Raw genomic sequence first — 19,621 nt, forward strand, 5'->3', positions numbered from 1 at the left:
ATCTGTGCTCTCTGGATTCCACATATTCCTCTTCCTAGCATTACTGAGCCAGTGCTGCAACACATTCTTTAAAGAGAGTTGTTATGTTCCCCTTTAAAGATCTGTAAGTCAGGTGCATTGAGGGTGTGGGCGCAAAGACTAGACGCAGGAAGAAGAGGCAGGGCACAGGAAACTGTAAACTGTGTGGAGCTCAGAAGACTGGGTGCTGCTAGTCCATCCAAACATGTGAAATGTCTGCATGTGTGATAGCACCTCAGCTGCCTTCTACGCATTATGCTCTTCTCCATATACTGCTAGTACTAGACTACTACTTCTAGTGTGCTACACTTTCACTCCTGTTGTGACTTACGTCCATTTGCAAGCATCATTTAGATTTGCAAAGTTCACATAAGAGGTGATTGAAAATTGAAGTAGAAGCCACGTGATACCCCTGGTGTTGCAGAATACCCCTTGTTGTTCCATCTGTCTTTAAAGAACCTTTTACTCCTGCTTGAAGTAACTTGTTGGTCAGCTTCCAAAAGACCTGAAATTACTAAAGTAATGAAAAAGTGGCCATTACCAGTAAGGTTGAACTATTTTTCCAGCAAGCTTCCAACAAGAGCAACCAATGCGAATAAAACTGCTAAAATGATTGTAATGGTTTATATTTGTTTTCTGTTTCTGCAATTTGGTCGGCCTTGCTCAAGACTGATTATATGTATCAAGTGGAAAATCTCGTCAAATTGACCATGTTGAAGACCACCTTACACAAGATTTGTTTCTTCTTTCACTGTTTACCTCTTTTGAGATGGCAACACCAATTAAAACGCAAAAATAGTTTGGAAAAAAAAAATATTCTAATGGTTTACTAATTTCAGCCACTATTTCAGGATTTACTCAGCTCTACTTGCATATTTCGACTATCCACCAGTTTACACTTTGTGCTTTTTCTCTTTAAAATACAAATTGCCAGCATAAACGCATCTCAGAACTATATCTATTCCATGCAATCCCGGACTTCATATGTCTGTTTCAAACACAAGTGACACCATTTCAGTTTAATTCAAATAACGTAGCTTTATTTCCAATTTCAAATGTATTTATAGTCTGGTAAGATGCCAACTGCAAATTTATACACTCTTCAGACAATTGCATTCAGAGGTTAGTTAGCGAATAAAACAAGTCAAATGATTCGTAACAAATGTACTTTATAGAAGAAGTAGGTATGCCATTAGAAGGGTTACTGAAAGATTACAACACAGAGGGCTTTGTGACGTGCCACTATTACAAAAATGAACAAACTCTATTTTGCCCCATCTTTGGTGCTTGAGTTCGTGCAAGCAGGTTTTGATGTTTTGCATGTTTTTTGTAAAGACTGCACCAGACAAATATGGAGCAAAAATATGATTTATACTAAGTCTGCTTTTGCTCACTCACAAATGGTGCATATTTACTTTGCTTCAAGCAAATTACAAGCAGTCTGTATCATTTCTTATTACGCAAATATCCTTAGAAGCACAAAAGAGGGTCGTTCTTTTTTGGCCTCGTGCAAAACTTTCTTATAAAGACCAGACTAAGATTTGCAAACTTTAACGACGACAACAAATTGGTCTACTACTACATCTTTTTATTCCACGGTGCAAATCTTCATAAAATATGGCCTAAAGTACAAAATAGGTTGTTCCCACATGGCTAAGATCTGAATTTGCGCTCTGCTTAGGTGCAAACAATGCAAAGTAATTAAGGGAGAGAGGAGTAAACAATTTCTGTTCTTTTGTCACTAAAATACGTTTTACCCTTCTACATGTTTATGAAAAACAAATGCTGTAACATTCTAGTAAAAGCTATGTACTGACCATGTATTCTTTACTTTCAAGTCGTCCACAAACACCAAGGGCCAAAATGACAAAACGTTTTGTACACAAGCGCACAAAAAGCGCCAACTTGGAACATAAATGGCAGATCACGATTCGTAGAATGAGAATCTACAAACACTTACATCGCTTGACAGAATATGCAAAATCTTCTGTAAGGTGCATTTTGCCCAGTCTTAAGTGTTAGTTAGAGATGGGACTGAGGTTTTCCCAAGAGCAGTGACAAAGGAATGGCCATAGGGAAGGAGTGAACACCTACAGAGTTGACATTTGCTTCAAAACATTTCTGAATAGTGATGTATGGCCTTGCGTGAAAAAACATAGCTCTGTACGAAAGGCACAGAGTGCATTTCACACAGAAACAACATGAAAGTACGAAAACGTGTCAAGGGGGTCGGTGATAATATGAGGAAAAACGATGACAAAGCGTGGATCTTTCACGGTTCGCGTGAAGGGGCAGACTTTATTCAAATATAACTCAGTAATGTGTTTGCCATTACAATGCCAGATGTAGTTGATGTGGTTTAATTCCCAATATGTTTTGTGTGTCTTCCTTGCGCTATCAATTTCCCTGTAGCTTTGTCTGTGACATCTACAGTGGCAAAGGCGAGACTTCTTCCTTGCTTCAAAATCTGAGCAGTGATTAGCACCGAGTCCCCAATTTTAGCTGCATTCGTGTATCTGAATGAAACAGAAGAAAACAAAGAAACGTGTATGAGTTTTCAGGTCTGATAATTTATACACAATGTACTTTTATTACCTTTTTGTTGGAGATTGACTAGGCAGCCTAAGAAAATCAAAACAAAACGTTTGTGCTTGGAGTGTCATTATGAAATCTGTTGTTAAGCAACCTCTAAGATTCTCTAGTTTGCGTTTAATGTCAGCTGCTAGAGATCTACAACGCTACATCATGGATTATTCATGAACTGAGTGGCATTGATTAATTCTTTTTAAATATGGCTACTCATAGCTTTAGTAGTAACTATTATATATATAACCTAGTGGCAGTCGCCAATGTGTAGTCAAAGTTAGGACCATGTTTCCACAGAAAAAAGTGTTTTTGACTTGCCCATGTCTGTGGCATTGTTTGACGAATCTTCACAAAATGTTCCGAAAAAAGTGTGCCAGTGATTCTTGTTGTGCATGGAAAGATGCTGCACACCACCCCTAAAATTTTTTTTACAAAAATTATAAATAAATATTCAAGCCATGCTGCGGGAAATGTGGTCCTCGGGGTCAAGATCAGCCTGGGGAAGGAGGGTCGCGGTGGGATGGGCGTGCGTGATCCCACCAGGCCCCCCCCCCCAAAATAAAATATTTAGGCCAGGCTCCGGAGATGTCAGCCAGGGAAAGGGGCCCACCTAAATATTAAAAAATATATATTTAGGCTTGGCCCCAGGGGATAGGATCCCCGGGGCCGAGATCGACCTGGGGAAGAGGGACTGAGTTTGGGTGGGTTGTTATAGGGGTTGGCCACAGGGACTGGCCGTAGGCTGTGCTTGTTGGATTAATGTCTAGTAATTAAAATGTCTTTACATTAAAAAAAAACATAGAAATTCACTGAAAAAAAACAAAGGTTATTAGAAAATAGAATAAAAAAAAACCTTAGAAATTCACTGTAAAATCCAAAGGTTACAGGGACGTTATAGTTAGGTTCTGAATTTACTCATACAAAACCATGTAATACAGCAGTTCTAGTTAGAGTTCTGTCAAGTAACTATAACGTGCGCCCTGAGGTAACAATAACTCACACCCTCGCCATGCACTGCTAATTACCCCAGCAGTCATGAGAACTTCTATAATGTCCTTAAAAGTATAAATGAAACATAAACAGTCAGATGTTTGAAGAAAAACCTGCGCATGGCAGGGGTGCAAGTTATAGTTACTTGAAAAGAACTCTAACTATAACTGCGGAATTTCTATGGTTTTCTAAGAGTACATTCAGAACCTAATTATAACGCCCCTGTAACCTTTGGTTTTTTTCAGTGAATATATAATATATATCCTACTGGCGGTCGCCAGTAGGTAGTTATAGCTGGAACTAGGTTTCCATAGAATACGTTTTTTTTTTTTACTTGCCTAAATCTTTGTACCCGTTTGACGAATCTTCACAACATTTTCCATAAAAGGTGTCTCTTAGGGTCTTGCTCTGCATGGGAAGTTTTGTGATGATCCGTTAAGCGGGCCGACTAAAGGGAGACGTCAAAAAAGTGCGTTTCCCATGTTAATTTCCATAGACTCTTTAGGCACACCTGCAGCCCGAACCATTAGACAAAATTACACCAAGCTTGACTGAAAGGTGGCTTTGGTCTGTAGATCACACTTTTTGTTATTTGGTGTAAATCCATTCAGTAGTTTTTGAGATATTAAAGGACATCCAAATCCGCATACATGGGCAGAGTCTAAGCACAGATTTCATGGTGAGATCTGATTGGCTGCTAGCAGTTCAACCAGAAAGTGATGGCAGCCATCTTGGGATCAATATACATGATAGCACCCCAATAAAATGTATTGTAGTGAATGGCAGGTTTTGAGGGCCATAAACAAGAGAACATATAAGGGGTGATAGTAGATTTCAGTTAGAATATAAATAATTCGTTGCTAAGGTGATTTTACCCTGTTAAAAGCCTTCTGCTGGGATTTCATGAAGCATGTTTGAGAGAAAACTGTTTTCTCATTGTTTTCCCATACAGGTCATGGAAGGTGCTCCAGAAGCTTAACCCCTTCGCTGCCAGGCCTTTTCCCCCTCAGGTGCCAAGCCTTTGTTTGGCTATTTGGGGAAGTATCCACACCAAATTTTCGCCCTTTTTTTCCAACATCCTAGGATTTCTAGAGGTACCCAGACTTTGTGGGTTCCCCTGAGGGAGACCAAGAAATTAGCCAAAATACAGCGAAAATGTCATTTTTTTCAAAAAAATTTGAAAAAGGGCTGCAGAAGAAGGCTTGTGTTTTTTTCCCTGAAAATGGCATCAACAAAGGGCTTGCATTGCTAAAATCACCATCTTCCCAGCTTTCAGGAACAGGCAGACTTGAATCGGAAAACCCAATGTTTCAACTCAATTTTGGCATTTTACTAGGACATACCCTATTTTTACTATTTGTTGTGCTTTCAGCCTCCTTCCACTTAGTGACAGAAAGCTAAACATTTCTGAAAAGTAGAAAAATTCTGAATTCAGCAAGGGGTCATTTGTGTAGATCCTACAAGGGTTTCCTACAGAAAATAACAGCTGAAATAAAAAAATATTGAAATTGAGGTGAAAAAAATCAACAATTTTTCTCAATGTTTTACTCTGTAACTTTTTCCTGCGATGTCAGAGTTTTGAAAGCAATATACTGTTACGTCTGCTGAACTCTTCTGGTTGCGGGGATATATAGAGCTTGTAGGTTCATCAAGAACCCTAGGTACCCAGAGCCAATAAATGAGCTGCAACTTGCAATGGGTTTTCATTCTATACCGGGTATACAGCAATTCATTTGCTGAAATATAAAGAGTGAAAAATAGGTATCAAGAAAACCTTTGTATTTCCAAAACGGGCACGAGATAAGGTGTTGAGAAGCAGTGGTTATTTGCACATCTCTGAGTTCTGGGGTGCCCATACTAGCATGTGAATTACAGGGCATTTCTCAATTACACTTCTTTTTTTACACACTGTCTTACATTTGGAAGGAAGGAAAAAATGAAGAGAAAGACAAGGGGCAATAACACTTGTTTTGCTATTCTGTGTTCCCCAAAGTCTCCCGATAAAAATTGTACCTCACTTGCGTGGGTAGGTCTGATGCTCGCAACAGGAAACGCAGCATGGACACATCACATTTTTACATTGAAATCTGATGTGTTTTTTTTGCAAAGTGCCTAGCTGTAGATTTTGGCCTCTAGCTCAGCCGGCACCTAGGGAAACCAACCAAACCTGCGCATTTTTGAAAGCTAGACACCTAGGGGAATCCAAGATGGGGTGACTTGTGGGGCTCTCACCAGGTTTTGTTACCCAGAATCCTTTGCAAACCTCAAAATATGGCAAAAAAACACTTTCTCCTCACATTTCAGTGACAGAAATTTCTGGAATCTGAGAGGAGCCACAAATTTCCTTCCACCAAGCGTTACCCCCAAGTCTCCTGATAAAAATGATACCTTACTTGTGTGAGTAGGCCTAGTGCCCGCGACAGGAAATGCCCCAAAACACTATCTGGACACATCAAAATTATCCAATACAAAACTATCTGTTTTTGGGGGTGGGGGCACCTGCGTTTTTGGTCCTGGTCCTGAGCCATCTAGGGAAACCTACCAAACCCAGACAATTCTGAAAACTAGACACCCTAGGGAGTCCAGGGAGGTGTGACTTGCATGGATCTCCCAATTAATTCTTACCCAGAATCCTCAGCAAACCTCAAATTTAGCTTAAAAAATCACTTTTCCCCACATTTCTGTGTGGGATCACCGCACCGCAACAAATTTCCTACCACCCAACGTTCCCCTCAGTCTCCAAGTATAAATGATACCTCACTTTTGTAGCTGGGCCAAGTGCCTGTGACAGAGAAGAGCGAAAAACATGTTGAAATTGAGGGGGGAACCAAAGTGGGTCCAGAAGGGCAGAAAAAAAAAAGTTTTTTAGGCTGACAAGTGCAGCAGAATTTTTATCTGTATAGATGGGACAATGTTGGGTGGTAGGAATTTTGTGGATTTCTGCAGATTCCGGAAGGTTCCATCACAAAAATGTGGGAAAAATTTGTGATTTCCAGCAAAGTTGGAGGTTTGCAGGGCATTGTGGGTAAGAAAATGGTGCGTGGTGCATGTGAAGCATACAACCTTGGAATCAACCAGATGTTTCGTTTTCAGATGTGTCTGGGTTTTGTGGATTTTTCTACATGGCAGCATCCCAAAGTCAAAAAAGTGCAGCCCTCACCATTCCAAGTGGGACGATTTTGAGAGTTACCAAGCTCTCATGGCCCAAATGTAAAACCAAAACCCCAAATAATCAAATGTCTTCTTGCTTGCCGTGGGATAAGATGTTTTAGTGTGCGGGGGAGAGCTGAAAGACTGTTACCCCCCTTCAGTTGGGGTGGGGGCATAACCAGGGCCATACTGGTTGTTAGGCACCACCCCACTATTTGTTTTTTAATTCCATGCCATCTGGTAGACTTTCTGTCCCCCCGGGGTGTGGATCGGGGGTAATTGCCCTATTTGCCCACTGGTGGGCAGAACAACTTTGGCCCCATTTATTTGGGGTGGGGGTATGACCATATCCGCACCCTCTTCGGAAAATAAATCTTCCCTGGTCTCTGGTGGGCTTCTTCCCCTCTTGGGGGCAGATGGGACTTCCAAAAATAGGCCGATTGGCCAACAGTAAGTTGCCCCCGTGGGCAGCGACCCTTGCCCAAGGGGCAGCCCCCCCAAACAAAACACACACATACGCACACATTAATCCCTGGTGTCTAGTGATTTCTGCACACCTTGGGGACAGATTGGCCTAACAAAAATAGGCTGATCTGCCCCCAAGGGGGGCAGAAATGGCCTAAATACAATTTGCCCCTTGCCTAGGGGTTCGCTCCCCATACATAAAACCATAAAGTAAAACAAAAAAATATATATATATATATATATATATCCCTGGTGTCTAGAGGTTTCTGCCCCCCCCCCCGGAGGCAGATCGGCCTAATTATATTAGACGACCGATCTGCCTCCAAGGGGGGGCAGAGAAGGCTTAAAAATATTTTGCCCACCCGGGGAGCGGCCCTTGCCCAAGGGGCTGCTCCCCTTATGCGTAAGGATAATTAAAAAAAAACCTCCCTGGTGTCTAGTGGTTTCTGCCGTGGGGGTGGATGGGGGGTGGGGGGGTGCAGAAATGGCCTAAAATGTATTTGCCCCCTGGGGAGCGGCCCCTACTCAAGGGGCCGCTCCCCTTATACGTAAGTATGTGACAAAAAAAAATTCCCTGGTGTCTAGTGGTTTCTGACAGAAATTGCCTAGAAACAATTTGGCCACCCAGGGAGCGACCCTTGCTGAAGGGGTCGCTCCCTAAACATAAAAGATTTTTTTTTTTTAATACCTAGTTTCTAGGGGGTTTTCTGCCCCCAGGGGGAGCAGAAATGGCCTAAAAATGAGTTGCACCCCTGGGGAGCGGCCCTTCCCAAGGGGGAGCTCCCCTTATGTTCATTAAAAAAAAAAATCCCTGGTGTCTAGTGGGCATTTCTGCTGCCCGATCGCAACACGATCGGGCAGCAGAAATGCTTGCAACGACATTAAAGGAAAGGCCTTTCCTTTCCTTTCATGTCTCTGCTGGCCCCCTCCTCCCGAGCGGAAGAGAAATGCTGAGCATTTCTCTTCCGCAATCGCGCTGAGGTCAGCATGCTTTCGCGTGCTGATGTCATCAGACGTCACTGGGTGGGGTTGGGGGTGGAAAGGGAAGCGATTCCCCTTCAAGCCCTGACCTGGGGGGTGGCCCTCGGGGGGGGGGAACACTAGCGCTTCCCCTGAGGGCCGGTAAATGGTCGTAATGGTTACGTCCATGGCACCTCACACGGGGAGCCATGGACGTGACCATTACGTCCATGGCGTGCAAGGGGTTAAATAAGAGCATATTTTCTGTGAATTCACACTTTCTCAGCCATATGAGGATGAAGTCTGACATTCTCAGTAAAGCACGTACTTCCAACAGAAGCAGCCTGTCAGTTGATTCTCTTGTGTTCTACTGCAGCCTCCTAGAGTGTTCTAAAGAACAACTAGAGTGCTAACCGTCTTACTTATGGCAAAAGTGTGGCGCACCTGAAGCCATCTTGACTGAATCAAACTGGTAAAACGTAAAACATTTAATTTAGAAAGGAACAAAATGAGGGGGTTCATTTTGCCACAGAAATTATGGTTAGTGCTGTAAAAAGAAGAATTAGGACACGTTTTAAGTGAGTTCTCAAATATCTTCCTCTTCTATTTCTTTAAAACATTCTGACATGTAGACGGAAACATGCACATTCTGAATTCATGCCAAAAGTGTGGCACATCTGACCGCCATCTTGGTGGAACTGAAATGGAAAACTGAAAGCATTTTCTACTGAGGATACTGCAGTAAATAATATTCTTTGTCAGGACCGGAAGCTTTGGATTATGTTTCTCCTTCTTTGCTGTTTATTATAACATGAAACACACAGAAGCCAATACAATTTCTTAAAGTAAAAACTACATGTCCCAACATTATGTTACCACATTTCATTGCGCCTATGATGCCCCATTGCTGCTTCCATATTTGCGCCTATGACGCCCCATTGCTGCTTATATATATATATATATATATATATATATATATATATATGTAGCCCTCAGCGTTATAATCGTCTTCTTTCTTTGCTGCTAAGCAATAGATAAGTTAATTTCATATTTGCCTGATCTGCCGCATGACCATAATTTCCTTGACTGCATGTTCCGTTTTGTTTTTCCTAAGATACAGGTGCAGCTTGTGAATTTCAGCACCTGACGCAGGTGTAGAGGAGCAGGGAGACACTGCGCAGGGACGACTACCATTTCTAGCTCGCAGCCTGTGCGTGCGTCTGCACACTCTGGGTCTTTGAATCCTTGTAGTTTTCCCTGGTCTGTATCCGGAAACATGCAAGCCTACGCTGTCAGCTCGGAAAGTGGAACCTGCTGCCATTGAGGCCTCAAATTACAGGAATTACCTCAAGCAGAATGAATTTCTCTCCCCCATGCCCTCTGCCAGAGCAAGTACAAGGCTATATAGGTTTTACCTGAGGGGCATTTATTTACTTATTTTTTCCACACTATAATTCCAGTTTCCAACTGTGGTCAGTGACTTGCCTCCTCTGCTGCGGCCATCAATCAAGGGTTGCCCCCCTGCATACCACACATCTTGAAAGACTCATCAAAGTGGCAGAGCACAGCCTGCCCACCAACCGGCCCGGTGATCAAGATGACAACCTCATGCTGGCCGGTGATATTGCTCATGCCTTAGACGCATCGGTCACTCAGTCTGTCAATAGAGTGCAGGATCCTGCCCTTCAGCCCATTTCCCGCCAGCTAAAAAGATACATCCTATCAGTTCCCCCTATGATGCTGCCCCTCCCCCACAAGACAAGGACGCTCCCCACACCTCGGAGTGGCCACATGCGGAAGCCATGGCCTGCATATCTCATGGCTTATCCTGACAGCACGCCTACTCGGCCCCAACGCCTTCCATCTCCAACTTTTCCTCTCCGCCTCCCATCCCAGATAAATAGACAGATGAGTCCAGCTCCAATCCGTCCAATTCAGACAACAACTTTCACCAGGCCCATAAAAAACATTGAAGCAGCTTCCAAGACTCAGCTGCCTGCTCTAACCCTGTGTCCCCCTCGGACCGTTTCCTGGACTTAGACCCAGACAGCATTGTCCATCCACGCTCTTTGGACTGGTCCCCCCCCTCCAGACAGCCACAGAATATGCAAACCTTTTGACAGAGAGGTCCGAAACAGAAAAAGATGGGAATGCCCACGCCCAACATCCCTCACATAGTGGCAGAAACCCCAGAACTGGACAGCAACCTCGCCACCTTCCTTAAAAAGGTCCTCCAAAGACCCCCAAAAAGGCATTAACAGATCCTGGAAAGCCTGTCAAGACAAATTACTTTACCTTTCCGGACCGCTATGCAAAATCCTGGACCTGGCTGTCATGGCGAAACAGAACGCTACTCCCATTGACAATGACACACCGGCAGGCTGGGCGCAGAGGGTCCTATGCATTCTAGGGAATGCCAACTGCACGTTGTCAGTACAGTGCAGATGCTCAGTTCTCATGTGCATCCACCCAAAGCTTACGGAGCTAGCTAATGCGGAACCCGGGCCCCTTGCAAATGGCTTAGTTGGTGAGAAATTCATCAAGGGCCTGGGCAAATTTGTCCACACTTTCACAGCATTAGACTAAGCTTCATACTAAAGATCTGCAAGCAACGTCTTTTTTCCAAGGCCGGCCGTTAAAGAGGGTGAACGTCCGGCCCTGGCCTCTCTCGCAGCCCCACATCTTCCATCGCAACCGGGGGACGTGGCTATACCACACTAGCCCGAGGCACCTTCTGCCCCGCCAGAGCGTGAAGTGGCCAACCTTGTTTCTCCAGCGGTTCTTTCCGTACCCAGACCAGGTACAACCCCAGACCTAACACTCAAGGTAAGTCTGATTTCTCCTGTCTATGTGGTGCTGGGGGGCAGGACTCAGGAGTTCTTGACCAAATGGTTTTCCCTAACTTCATGGGTACTAGAGACCGTTAAGGGATACAAACTAGAATTCTTTGGGCAGCCACATCAGACGGTATCCCCTCCCCCTCTCCATTTTTCCCAACAAGAACCGAGTTTTATTCAACAGGAAATAGACCAGTTATTACTGAAGCGCGCAATTGATCCTTGCACTCCAGAACCCTCTGGTTTCTGCAGCAGTATCTTTGGAGGGAACAGGAAAGGAAGGGGTTCCCGCTTGGTCATCAACCTGAGGGAGTTCAACAATGGATCATCTACCGTCATTTCAAAATGGAGGGGATTCATCTTCTCAGAGCCATCCTTCGAGAAAGCGCATTGGTCAGGGATGGTCTGTCTGGACCTGAAAGATGCCTATCTTTCCCTTCCGATCTGGCCCCCTCATTGGAAATTCCTCCTATTCAGATGGAAGGACAGATGGTTCCACTTCAAAGTTCTTCCCTTCGGGCTCTCCTCTGTCCCGTGGTGTTTTACCAAACTCATGCGCCCGGTAATGGAGAACCTCCGGTCTAAAGACATTTGTCTGATTATTTATCTGGACGACATCCTAGTCATGGTTCAGAGTCAACAGACCCTAATATGCCATCAGGAATGGACCATCCAACTGCTCCATAGCCTAGGCTTCATCATAAACGCCAAAAGTCAGCTCTTGTTTCATCTTGTTGCATAAAATCTCTGGGATTCCAGATCAATTCAGTTGCTCCTTTCCCCTCCAAAATTGAAAGCGATCCAGAAAGAGATCATGTCTATACTTCGTAAGTCCCAACTCTCTCTCAAAGCCTCAGCCAGGATTGTAGCATTCTTGGCCTCCTCACTCCAAGCGATCTTTCCTGCTGTGCTCCATTATCAAGCTCTCCAACGCCTAAAGATACAACCTCTCCAAAGAGGCGTGAGTAAATCTGACCTCATATATCTCAATCCCGAGACCAGGTCCGAACTATAGTGGTGGCTAGACCACGTCAGCATGGAATGGCAGAGCCATTTTCGGTACCCAACCGGACATTGTACTGGAGTCAGACGCCAGTCGATGGAGCTGTGGCGCCAGATGCGGCAACATTACCACCAGTGGTCGGTGGTCACAGGAAGAATCTTGTTTGCACATAAACTGCTTGGAACTCTTAGCTGGTTTCTTCGCCATTCAGGCTCTGACCCCCCATTCCGTATGCTGCATACTGCTGAGAATGGACAACATCTCTGCAGTCAGATATATAAACAAACTAGGGGGAACAAAATCCAGACCTAGTAGAGATAACGAGATTCCTCAGGAACACCAGGGAATGGAGGCTCCACATGTCAGTATTCCAGGCTCTTTAATCCCGGTGGGGTCAATGCCACACAGACCTATTTGCCTCCTGTTCGTCCCACCAGCTTCCCCGGTTTTTCTCTTGGCCATGGTCATGGACACATTCCTCCAGCAGTGGAACGGTCCCCTGCTGTGTGCATTTCTGCCTTTCCTGATGATCCCGAGGGTCACATTCCAAGTTTTTCAGAAAGCCAAACTGATCCTCGTCATCCCCCTGTGTGGAGCTCAGCCATGGTTCCCTGTTCTTTTGGAGATGTCTTGCGAATCTCCAGTCCAGATTCCCTCATTCCTAGATCTGCTTTTGGATCCAATGAGGAAAGCTGACCCCATCTGCTTCAGGGCACTCTCCAACTTATGGCTTGGCACAATTCCAAACATGCTGGTTCGTGCCAAAACTGTCGGACCAGGCTGTTAAATTAAATTCATCTTCATGGTCATACCCTTAAATGGTACACCTCAGCCTGGCGCAAGTGGTTGGGCTGGTACAACCAACGGGGTTCAGATCCCTTTGGGGCCCACATTAAATCTGTCACCAACTTCCTAGCGGAAATGGCGTCTGGAGGTCTTAGCTACAATTCCATCAATAATTATCGATCGGCTATCTCTGCAGGTCACAATTCTTTTGAGGGCAAGCCAATTGGTGAATAACCCCTTCATTAGCAGGGTTATAAGAGGGTTACGTCTAACCAACCCTCCTCTTCTGAAATATTCAACACTGTGGAATGTTAATATCATCCGCAGATTCCTTCAGCGATAGCCGGCTAACGCTGACTTGTCTCAAAAACAAATATTCGCCAAATTGACCATTTTATTATGCTAGTCTCCTGTTGAAGGGTGTCTGACGTCAAGGCCTTGGACCTGGCAGGTACAGTGTATTTTTCAGACTGAGTTACCGTTTCCTTAATTAGACATACCAAGACCCTCTCGAGGCTAATCACTTATCCCAGCTTCCCGGAAAACCCTAAGTTGTGCACTGTCCAGTGTATGAATGAATTTGAGGACCGCACTAGAGAATTTTGCCAGTCCTCTGGAGGCCAACTCCTAATTGCTCTTCAAAAAACCTTCCAACTGGTTTCCTCAGCCACTCCAGGCTGCTGGATAAAGTGGATCTTGTTGGAAGCTGCTATAGACACCTCCATATTTGGCCCTCATTCCTAGAGGGGCCATGGCTTCCAAGTCCTTCAACCTAGGATCACGTCTTCAGGATATCAGGAGAGCTGCAGATTGATCCACTGATTCCAACTTTAAAACGTTTTATTATAAACCAGTTTCATCTGTTGAATTTCTATGGTTTTGTGTGTGTAAAATCTAAATCTAACTATAACATCCCTGTATCCTATGTTTGTTAGTGACTATATATATATATATATATATATATATATATATATACACACACACACACACACACACACACACCTATACATCTATATATATCTCTCTCTCTATATATATATTTTTTTTTCCATTCAAAAACCCAAAGGTTACAGGGACGTTTTAGTTAGGTTCACATTTTACCAACACAAAACCATAGAAATTCAGCCTTTGTTATTTGTGGCCTAAAGTTACTGTCGGCCACGAGTTATAGTTTCTTCAGATAAGTACACTTATAAGCATAACTATAACTTAAATTGATATAAGATTATCAAGTGTTAATACAACTACCGACGCACATGGCCCTCAGCTGTGTGTGGTGGGGGTTGGCTGCAGGACCTGGCCAGTGGCCAGGCCCTGTGGCCAATCCCTCCCCCCACAAGCACCCAACCCCACGCCTCACAGGGGAGAAGGATGTGCGTGGCAGGGGGTTGGTGTGAGTGGGAGTATTTTTTTTTTTTCGCCACTATGCTTTGTATCCGTAGAGGCCCCGTCCCTAGATATCTATATTTCTTTTTCATTTAATAGCTCCAAAACTACTGAACAGATTTACACCAAATTACAAAAAGGGCTCTTTCTGGTCCAAGATCTATCTTTCTACCGAATTTGGTGTAATTCCGTTCAGAGGTTCGGGCTGTAGATGTGTTCAAAATCCTTATGGGAAATTGCATAGGGAAAACACATTTTGGGACCCCCGATTTTCTAAGCTCATGCTTGATGAATCACCCTGAATATTTCCACACAGCAGCTGAGGTGACCATACCACTACTTTTGAACATTTTGTAAAGATTCATCGAAGGGAAGTTAGTAGCAGAACAAAAATGCTTTGTCTATTGGAATTAGGTCCTAACGATAACTACCTACTGGGTATGTATTATATTCTTTAGTTCCGCCCCAGAGGAGTTTCACTGTCTCAGCTCATGCTATTAGCTGTGTGGGGGTTTCCTTCCTCTGCACTACAAGGGAAACTATTTTATATCTTCAAAGTAGGCTTAACCATCACACATTAAATTATTTATCTCAGTCATGCATGCTACACGCAAATCAAGTTTCTAAATTATTTTTACTACATCATCATTTTTTATGTTTTTCTAAGTGCTCAAGTACAAACGTAACGGTCCTGCCCCACCACTCTTTCTGCTGTTGCATACACGTACAAGTGCTCACCTTCTGTGAAAGAATAATAAAGTGTAAGGGAGAAGCCCTCTTATACAGAAGGTGGACTTTTTGTCCTGTATGATGTAGTTTCACCTTTGGTAGGCATATTTTCAGGCAAAACAGTAGAGGAGTGGTTCCCAACCTGTGGTCTGGGGACCCCTGTGGGTCAACAAAGCCTCCTCAGGGGGTCCACGACTGTTCAGATGCTTAGAAAATGAAATAAACTTAACAGATAAGGTCCCCAGCTTTAAGTAGTGACTCCGTGGGGGGTGGGGGGAGTCCCCGGATTCCAGTAATGATTCAGTGGGGGTCTCCGGGTACCAGTAATGATAAAGTGGGGGTCCACAGACCACTGTAGTTGTGCGATATTTTGGGAATGTTCATTTTCACACTGAAACATAGTTCTACAGTGTTTCAAAAATTGACCTAATGAGGCCTTGCATAAGAAACGATAAGGTTCATGTAGGAAAAATACAATACAATTACAATAACAGACAAATACGGCAACCGTGTATAAGCTAAACCAGCTGGCCGCAGTATACATCACCCTGGGACAAAAATTAAGAAATATACAATGGGGTGCTGATGAAATTTAAAATGTTCAGAAAAATTAGTACGGTGGAATTCCTTTTGAAACATCTACTCAAACGTGAAATGCAACAACCCCTTTTATTAATCCAGGCAGACAGTGGAAGTTAGACTGTGAACGTGGTTTCGGGGCATGTAGTTCCTGGAGTAAAGATGAAGAACCAAACTGTACATCCCCCGAATGCGATCCAATTGGCTGTAGCAGGACACACAGTGAATGATTCAGTGGCTAAATAGTTAATGTGCAGACTTGGGACCAGAGTAAAAAAAAAAATGCCCTGGAGGGCTATACAGTATTTACTGCAGCCGATAAAATCGGAAACCTTGGGTTCAGAATTTTTTAGGTATGATAAATTCTGCCTATTATTGGTTTTACCTTAAAAGTGTGGCAAACAGGGGTATTTAGATGCCTTCCACATCAAAATCCACATCAAAATATTTAGTGGGCTTTTTGCTCTGGTAAATTTCGTTATAGTGTCAGCTGCAGAATGTAGTGCACCCACTACTTTCTGAGGTCTGTAAACTTTGCACCTCCTGTAATTATGATCCCTGAACAAATGTGTTTCAGGACTACAAAGCCCCATTCGGGAGCAGGAGCACTTTGATAAAAGGCCAAGCAGTGCGTCTGGTAGGTGAGGTCAGCATGCTATACTCTGCTGCTAGGTACTCTTTGGGGCTGCTCCTGCGATTCAATAAGAAGAAGCTTAGTGGTTTTGTGCAAAACGTGGACTCAGTGCATGGTGCATCACTCTTGTCTTTGACCACTGCATGAGCACAGTATAAGGTTTGCAGTTCCATGTGGGAGGTCATTCAAGGTGAATTACAAGGAGGATCCCAACCATCTCTTAACAATCAAGTAACTTGTGCTGCCTCCACCAAGCAGGTATTGGAGATAATGGTGTTTCAAAGGTTAATCTGGACTTGTGATGACCTTATAAGGCTTTGAATACTGAAGAAGTATAACCCTCCCATTGGCCCACAACTCAGGACAAGTGTCATTATTCACATCTCTCCCACTGGCCGTAAGCATTACAAACGTTCTTACCAGCAGTGTCTCTTGTAAGTACAATTAAGCAATTAGCTTTGGGAAAGTTTAAGGGTGAACACAGTGGGTTAAGATCGTTTGGGGGAAAGGTTTTGCTCCTTCTGGAGGACACTTATGTTGATAACGCAGATGTTTTTGTAGCCATCAGGACAGTTGAACTCTAGTGTGAAGGTGGACTGACCGTAGACTCTAAATCGTCTTACACTCCAAAAGCACTTAGAAAAAAAGTGAAGAAGAGATTGGTGCTTTCAAATGCTCAGGACCCAAATTGTGCTTTTAAAAGGTACTAAGTAAGATGGATATGTCCAGACGTCGGATCACAGTTCACTGCAAATTATGCAGCAAAAAGCAGCATTTTTTGTAAGAATATTACTTCATCATTTCGTCATCTGTGTACTTGGTAACACTGTATGGACATTAGATACACTCATTAGTATCAGTTTAACATCCAAATATAGCAATTAGCCATAGAAAAGTGATCAGTCCAGCTTTGCAGAGGGCCTTCCACTACGTAGCAAAACGTCATTGCATTTTTATGAACTTTTTTACCATTTGAGCTGGAAACATTTTTTTGGTTAAAATCTGCAGATTATGCGGCACATGAAGGAACAGAACAAATGCAGCAAATCTATATTAATGCAAAAATTGCTGCGGCCGCACAATCACATAATTCCAGTGGCCCGGTGTATTTCTGATCTGCACATGGCTAACAGAAAGGCTGTCAGCCTTTTCTCAGTCTCCTGGTTTCTTAGCCTATAAAAGATCTGCAAACTGCCCCACTTAATCCCAGTCCTAGAAACATGCCAGAAGGAGTCGCACTGGTCAGGTTGGAACATGCAAAACATCATTTATGTCACTGATGCAGTGATGGTAGGATGATAAAATGTATATCAGGCCAGAATTTGTGTCAATGAAATGTAAACATTGCAAGTAGGAGTTTAATGATACAACAATTTTAGGGATGCCCAAAGCATTAACCAAAATGCAAGCAGAATCAACAGTGGAGGGTAGTGATCAAGCAGAACGGGTGAAGTGTCATGGCCGGAGAACACATTAATGGTGGAAAAAGCACACAGAAATTAGTACTAATAGCGCAATGAGTGTGGAGTGTACAATGTGGAGAGGTGTGCAAGGTGGAGTAAGGCAGAGGAGGGGACCAGTCAGTTGTGAAATTGTGATGAGGGGCTGGTCATGAAAACAGAGAACACTGGACAGGGCAGGACAGGACAGGGATGAATGGGGATTTCAGCAGTGAACTGGCAACATCAGTGAGTGGAAGGCCAAGGAAGTGAGAAAGACACTGGAATGTCGGCGAGCTAGGGAAAGGGAGAAGAGATGTTTCTGCTTGAACTGGTGAAGTGGAGCACCATCAGGCAGGATGAAGGAGAGCGGGAGGGCTGGCAGGCCAACCGGGACTCACAGGGAGATCACATGACAACACCGAGGAAACAAAGGAGACAGATAGGAGATTGCAACGGATGTATAGACAGTAGCGACAGAGTAAGGAAACAAAAAACGTGATTGGTCGAATGCTTGAATCAACCTCGATCATTGGTAATTAACCAGGACCATGGACCTTTTTACTCAATATGTCACTCTAGACCGAGATCAGCCAAGGATTAATGCTGCAGGAAGTCAAGAAGGGTGTAGAAGAATGGTTTACAGAGGCATGGCAGAAAAGAGAATAAAGAAAACTGACAAGATAGCACAGTGTTAAGACACGCAGCTGACATCTGGTGCGATATGCAGGTCCATAATTGAATTCCCAGCTAGGGAAACTCCATGTACTGTCCGTTCAAGATCAGAAAATAGAGTACAATCAAACTGACCAACAGCTGCACAGCTTATTTATAGGGCATAGAAACCTCAGGTATGTGACAGAAACGTGAAAAACTAGTTATTAACAAGTGATAGATTGAAAGAACAGGGATCAGGCATAGCCCAGGATAATATGGAAAACCTGAACAAAAGGGTAAGTGCAAGGGGTGGGGTAGATTTCATGAAGAAAATGAAACCGGCTTGACAAAAAACACAAATTCTGGACAGCAAGGAGCAGGACAAGTACATGAGGAAAGAATATTCTGACGACAGAGCGAGAGCAGGTGGCTGGACCATCGATGAAATCCCAGTAAAGCTCAATCCACATGCCATTCCTTCTGAGGGTAAGTAAATGAAGTATCATTTCATTGAGAGACAGTAGAATACTTATTGTGTTTAGAAACAGCCTAAGTGCTATAAGCAGTACTAATTTTGTGGATTAGAGAAGCAGGATCAGGCAGAGGGCAAGGCAACAGCGATATGAATTATATGATAGATCTTCCTGAGTCAGAAGTCTAGTGTTCAAGGCGTCAGTAGAAATACCACAATACTTGGAGGAAACAAAGCTAGTAAGATAAATAAACACGCATTGGCAAAGTCAATAGGTATTGACATTGGTGGTTTTGAGCCACACAGCATCCCTGATGCTGTGCAGCGTGGCTAACGTAAAAAAAATTCATGCAGCCACCTATGTCATTTTGCAGAATGCAAAAGCAACACAGGGGAAGTTGGGGGCCTGACACAACACAAAAGCAGCACGGAGATAGAGGGATGGATTGGGAGGCAACACCAAGGGTCAGTGAGTGGAAGCAATGGGGAGAACCACATAGGTGAGCGCAACGGAGAGGGGGCCGCGACAGAGCGCAATGCAGGGGTGAGAAGTAAGAGGGAGGTGGCTCAAAAATACATTCACTTTCAGACAGTCAAACATTTTTGATTATTGGTAGCATGAAATAGATTGGCACACAGGAATTGAGAAAAACATCTATGCAGGTAAGGTTTGTCTGTAAAGTGGAAAAAGGAGTATGTGCCAATTATAAATGCCTAAGAATTAGTACTGTGAAAATGGAAGCACGGGTGGCACACAGTGACTGCCACATCATAAAAGTTGTTTGGTGGAGCTGATAATGTTCTGATAATGATATGGATTTTTGCAGAGCTCTACGATGCAAGTCTCTGTACTGGGTCAGTACAGCTTGAGCTGTCATACAAGCAATTTTCCACATCACAAAAATATTCGGTGCAAAGCCTTCTAATTAA

At 43.7% G+C, this 19,621-nt stretch overlaps 1 protein-coding gene across 1 annotated transcript in view; it reads right to left on the reverse strand.

The window, feature by feature from the left end:
• Nucleotides 1-1,036: 1,036 nt before the first annotated feature.
• ACOT13 (acyl-CoA thioesterase 13) overlaps nucleotides 1,037-19,621 on the reverse strand; it is a 101,645-nt gene continuing 83,060 nt past the window's right edge. The window contains exon 3 of the mRNA XM_069218746.1: nucleotides 1,037-2,534. Within this exon, the coding sequence (XP_069074847.1) occupies nucleotides 2,378-2,534 (157 nt within the window). The 3' untranslated portion in view covers nucleotides 1,037-2,377. The remainder of the gene's footprint in view (nucleotides 2,535-19,621) is intronic.

This window comes from Pleurodeles waltl, chromosome 2_1, assembly GCF_031143425.1.
Source record: "Pleurodeles waltl isolate 20211129_DDA chromosome 2_1, aPleWal1.hap1.20221129, whole genome shotgun sequence".
NCBI classification, from domain to species: domain Eukaryota; kingdom Metazoa; phylum Chordata; class Amphibia; order Caudata; family Salamandridae; genus Pleurodeles; species Pleurodeles waltl.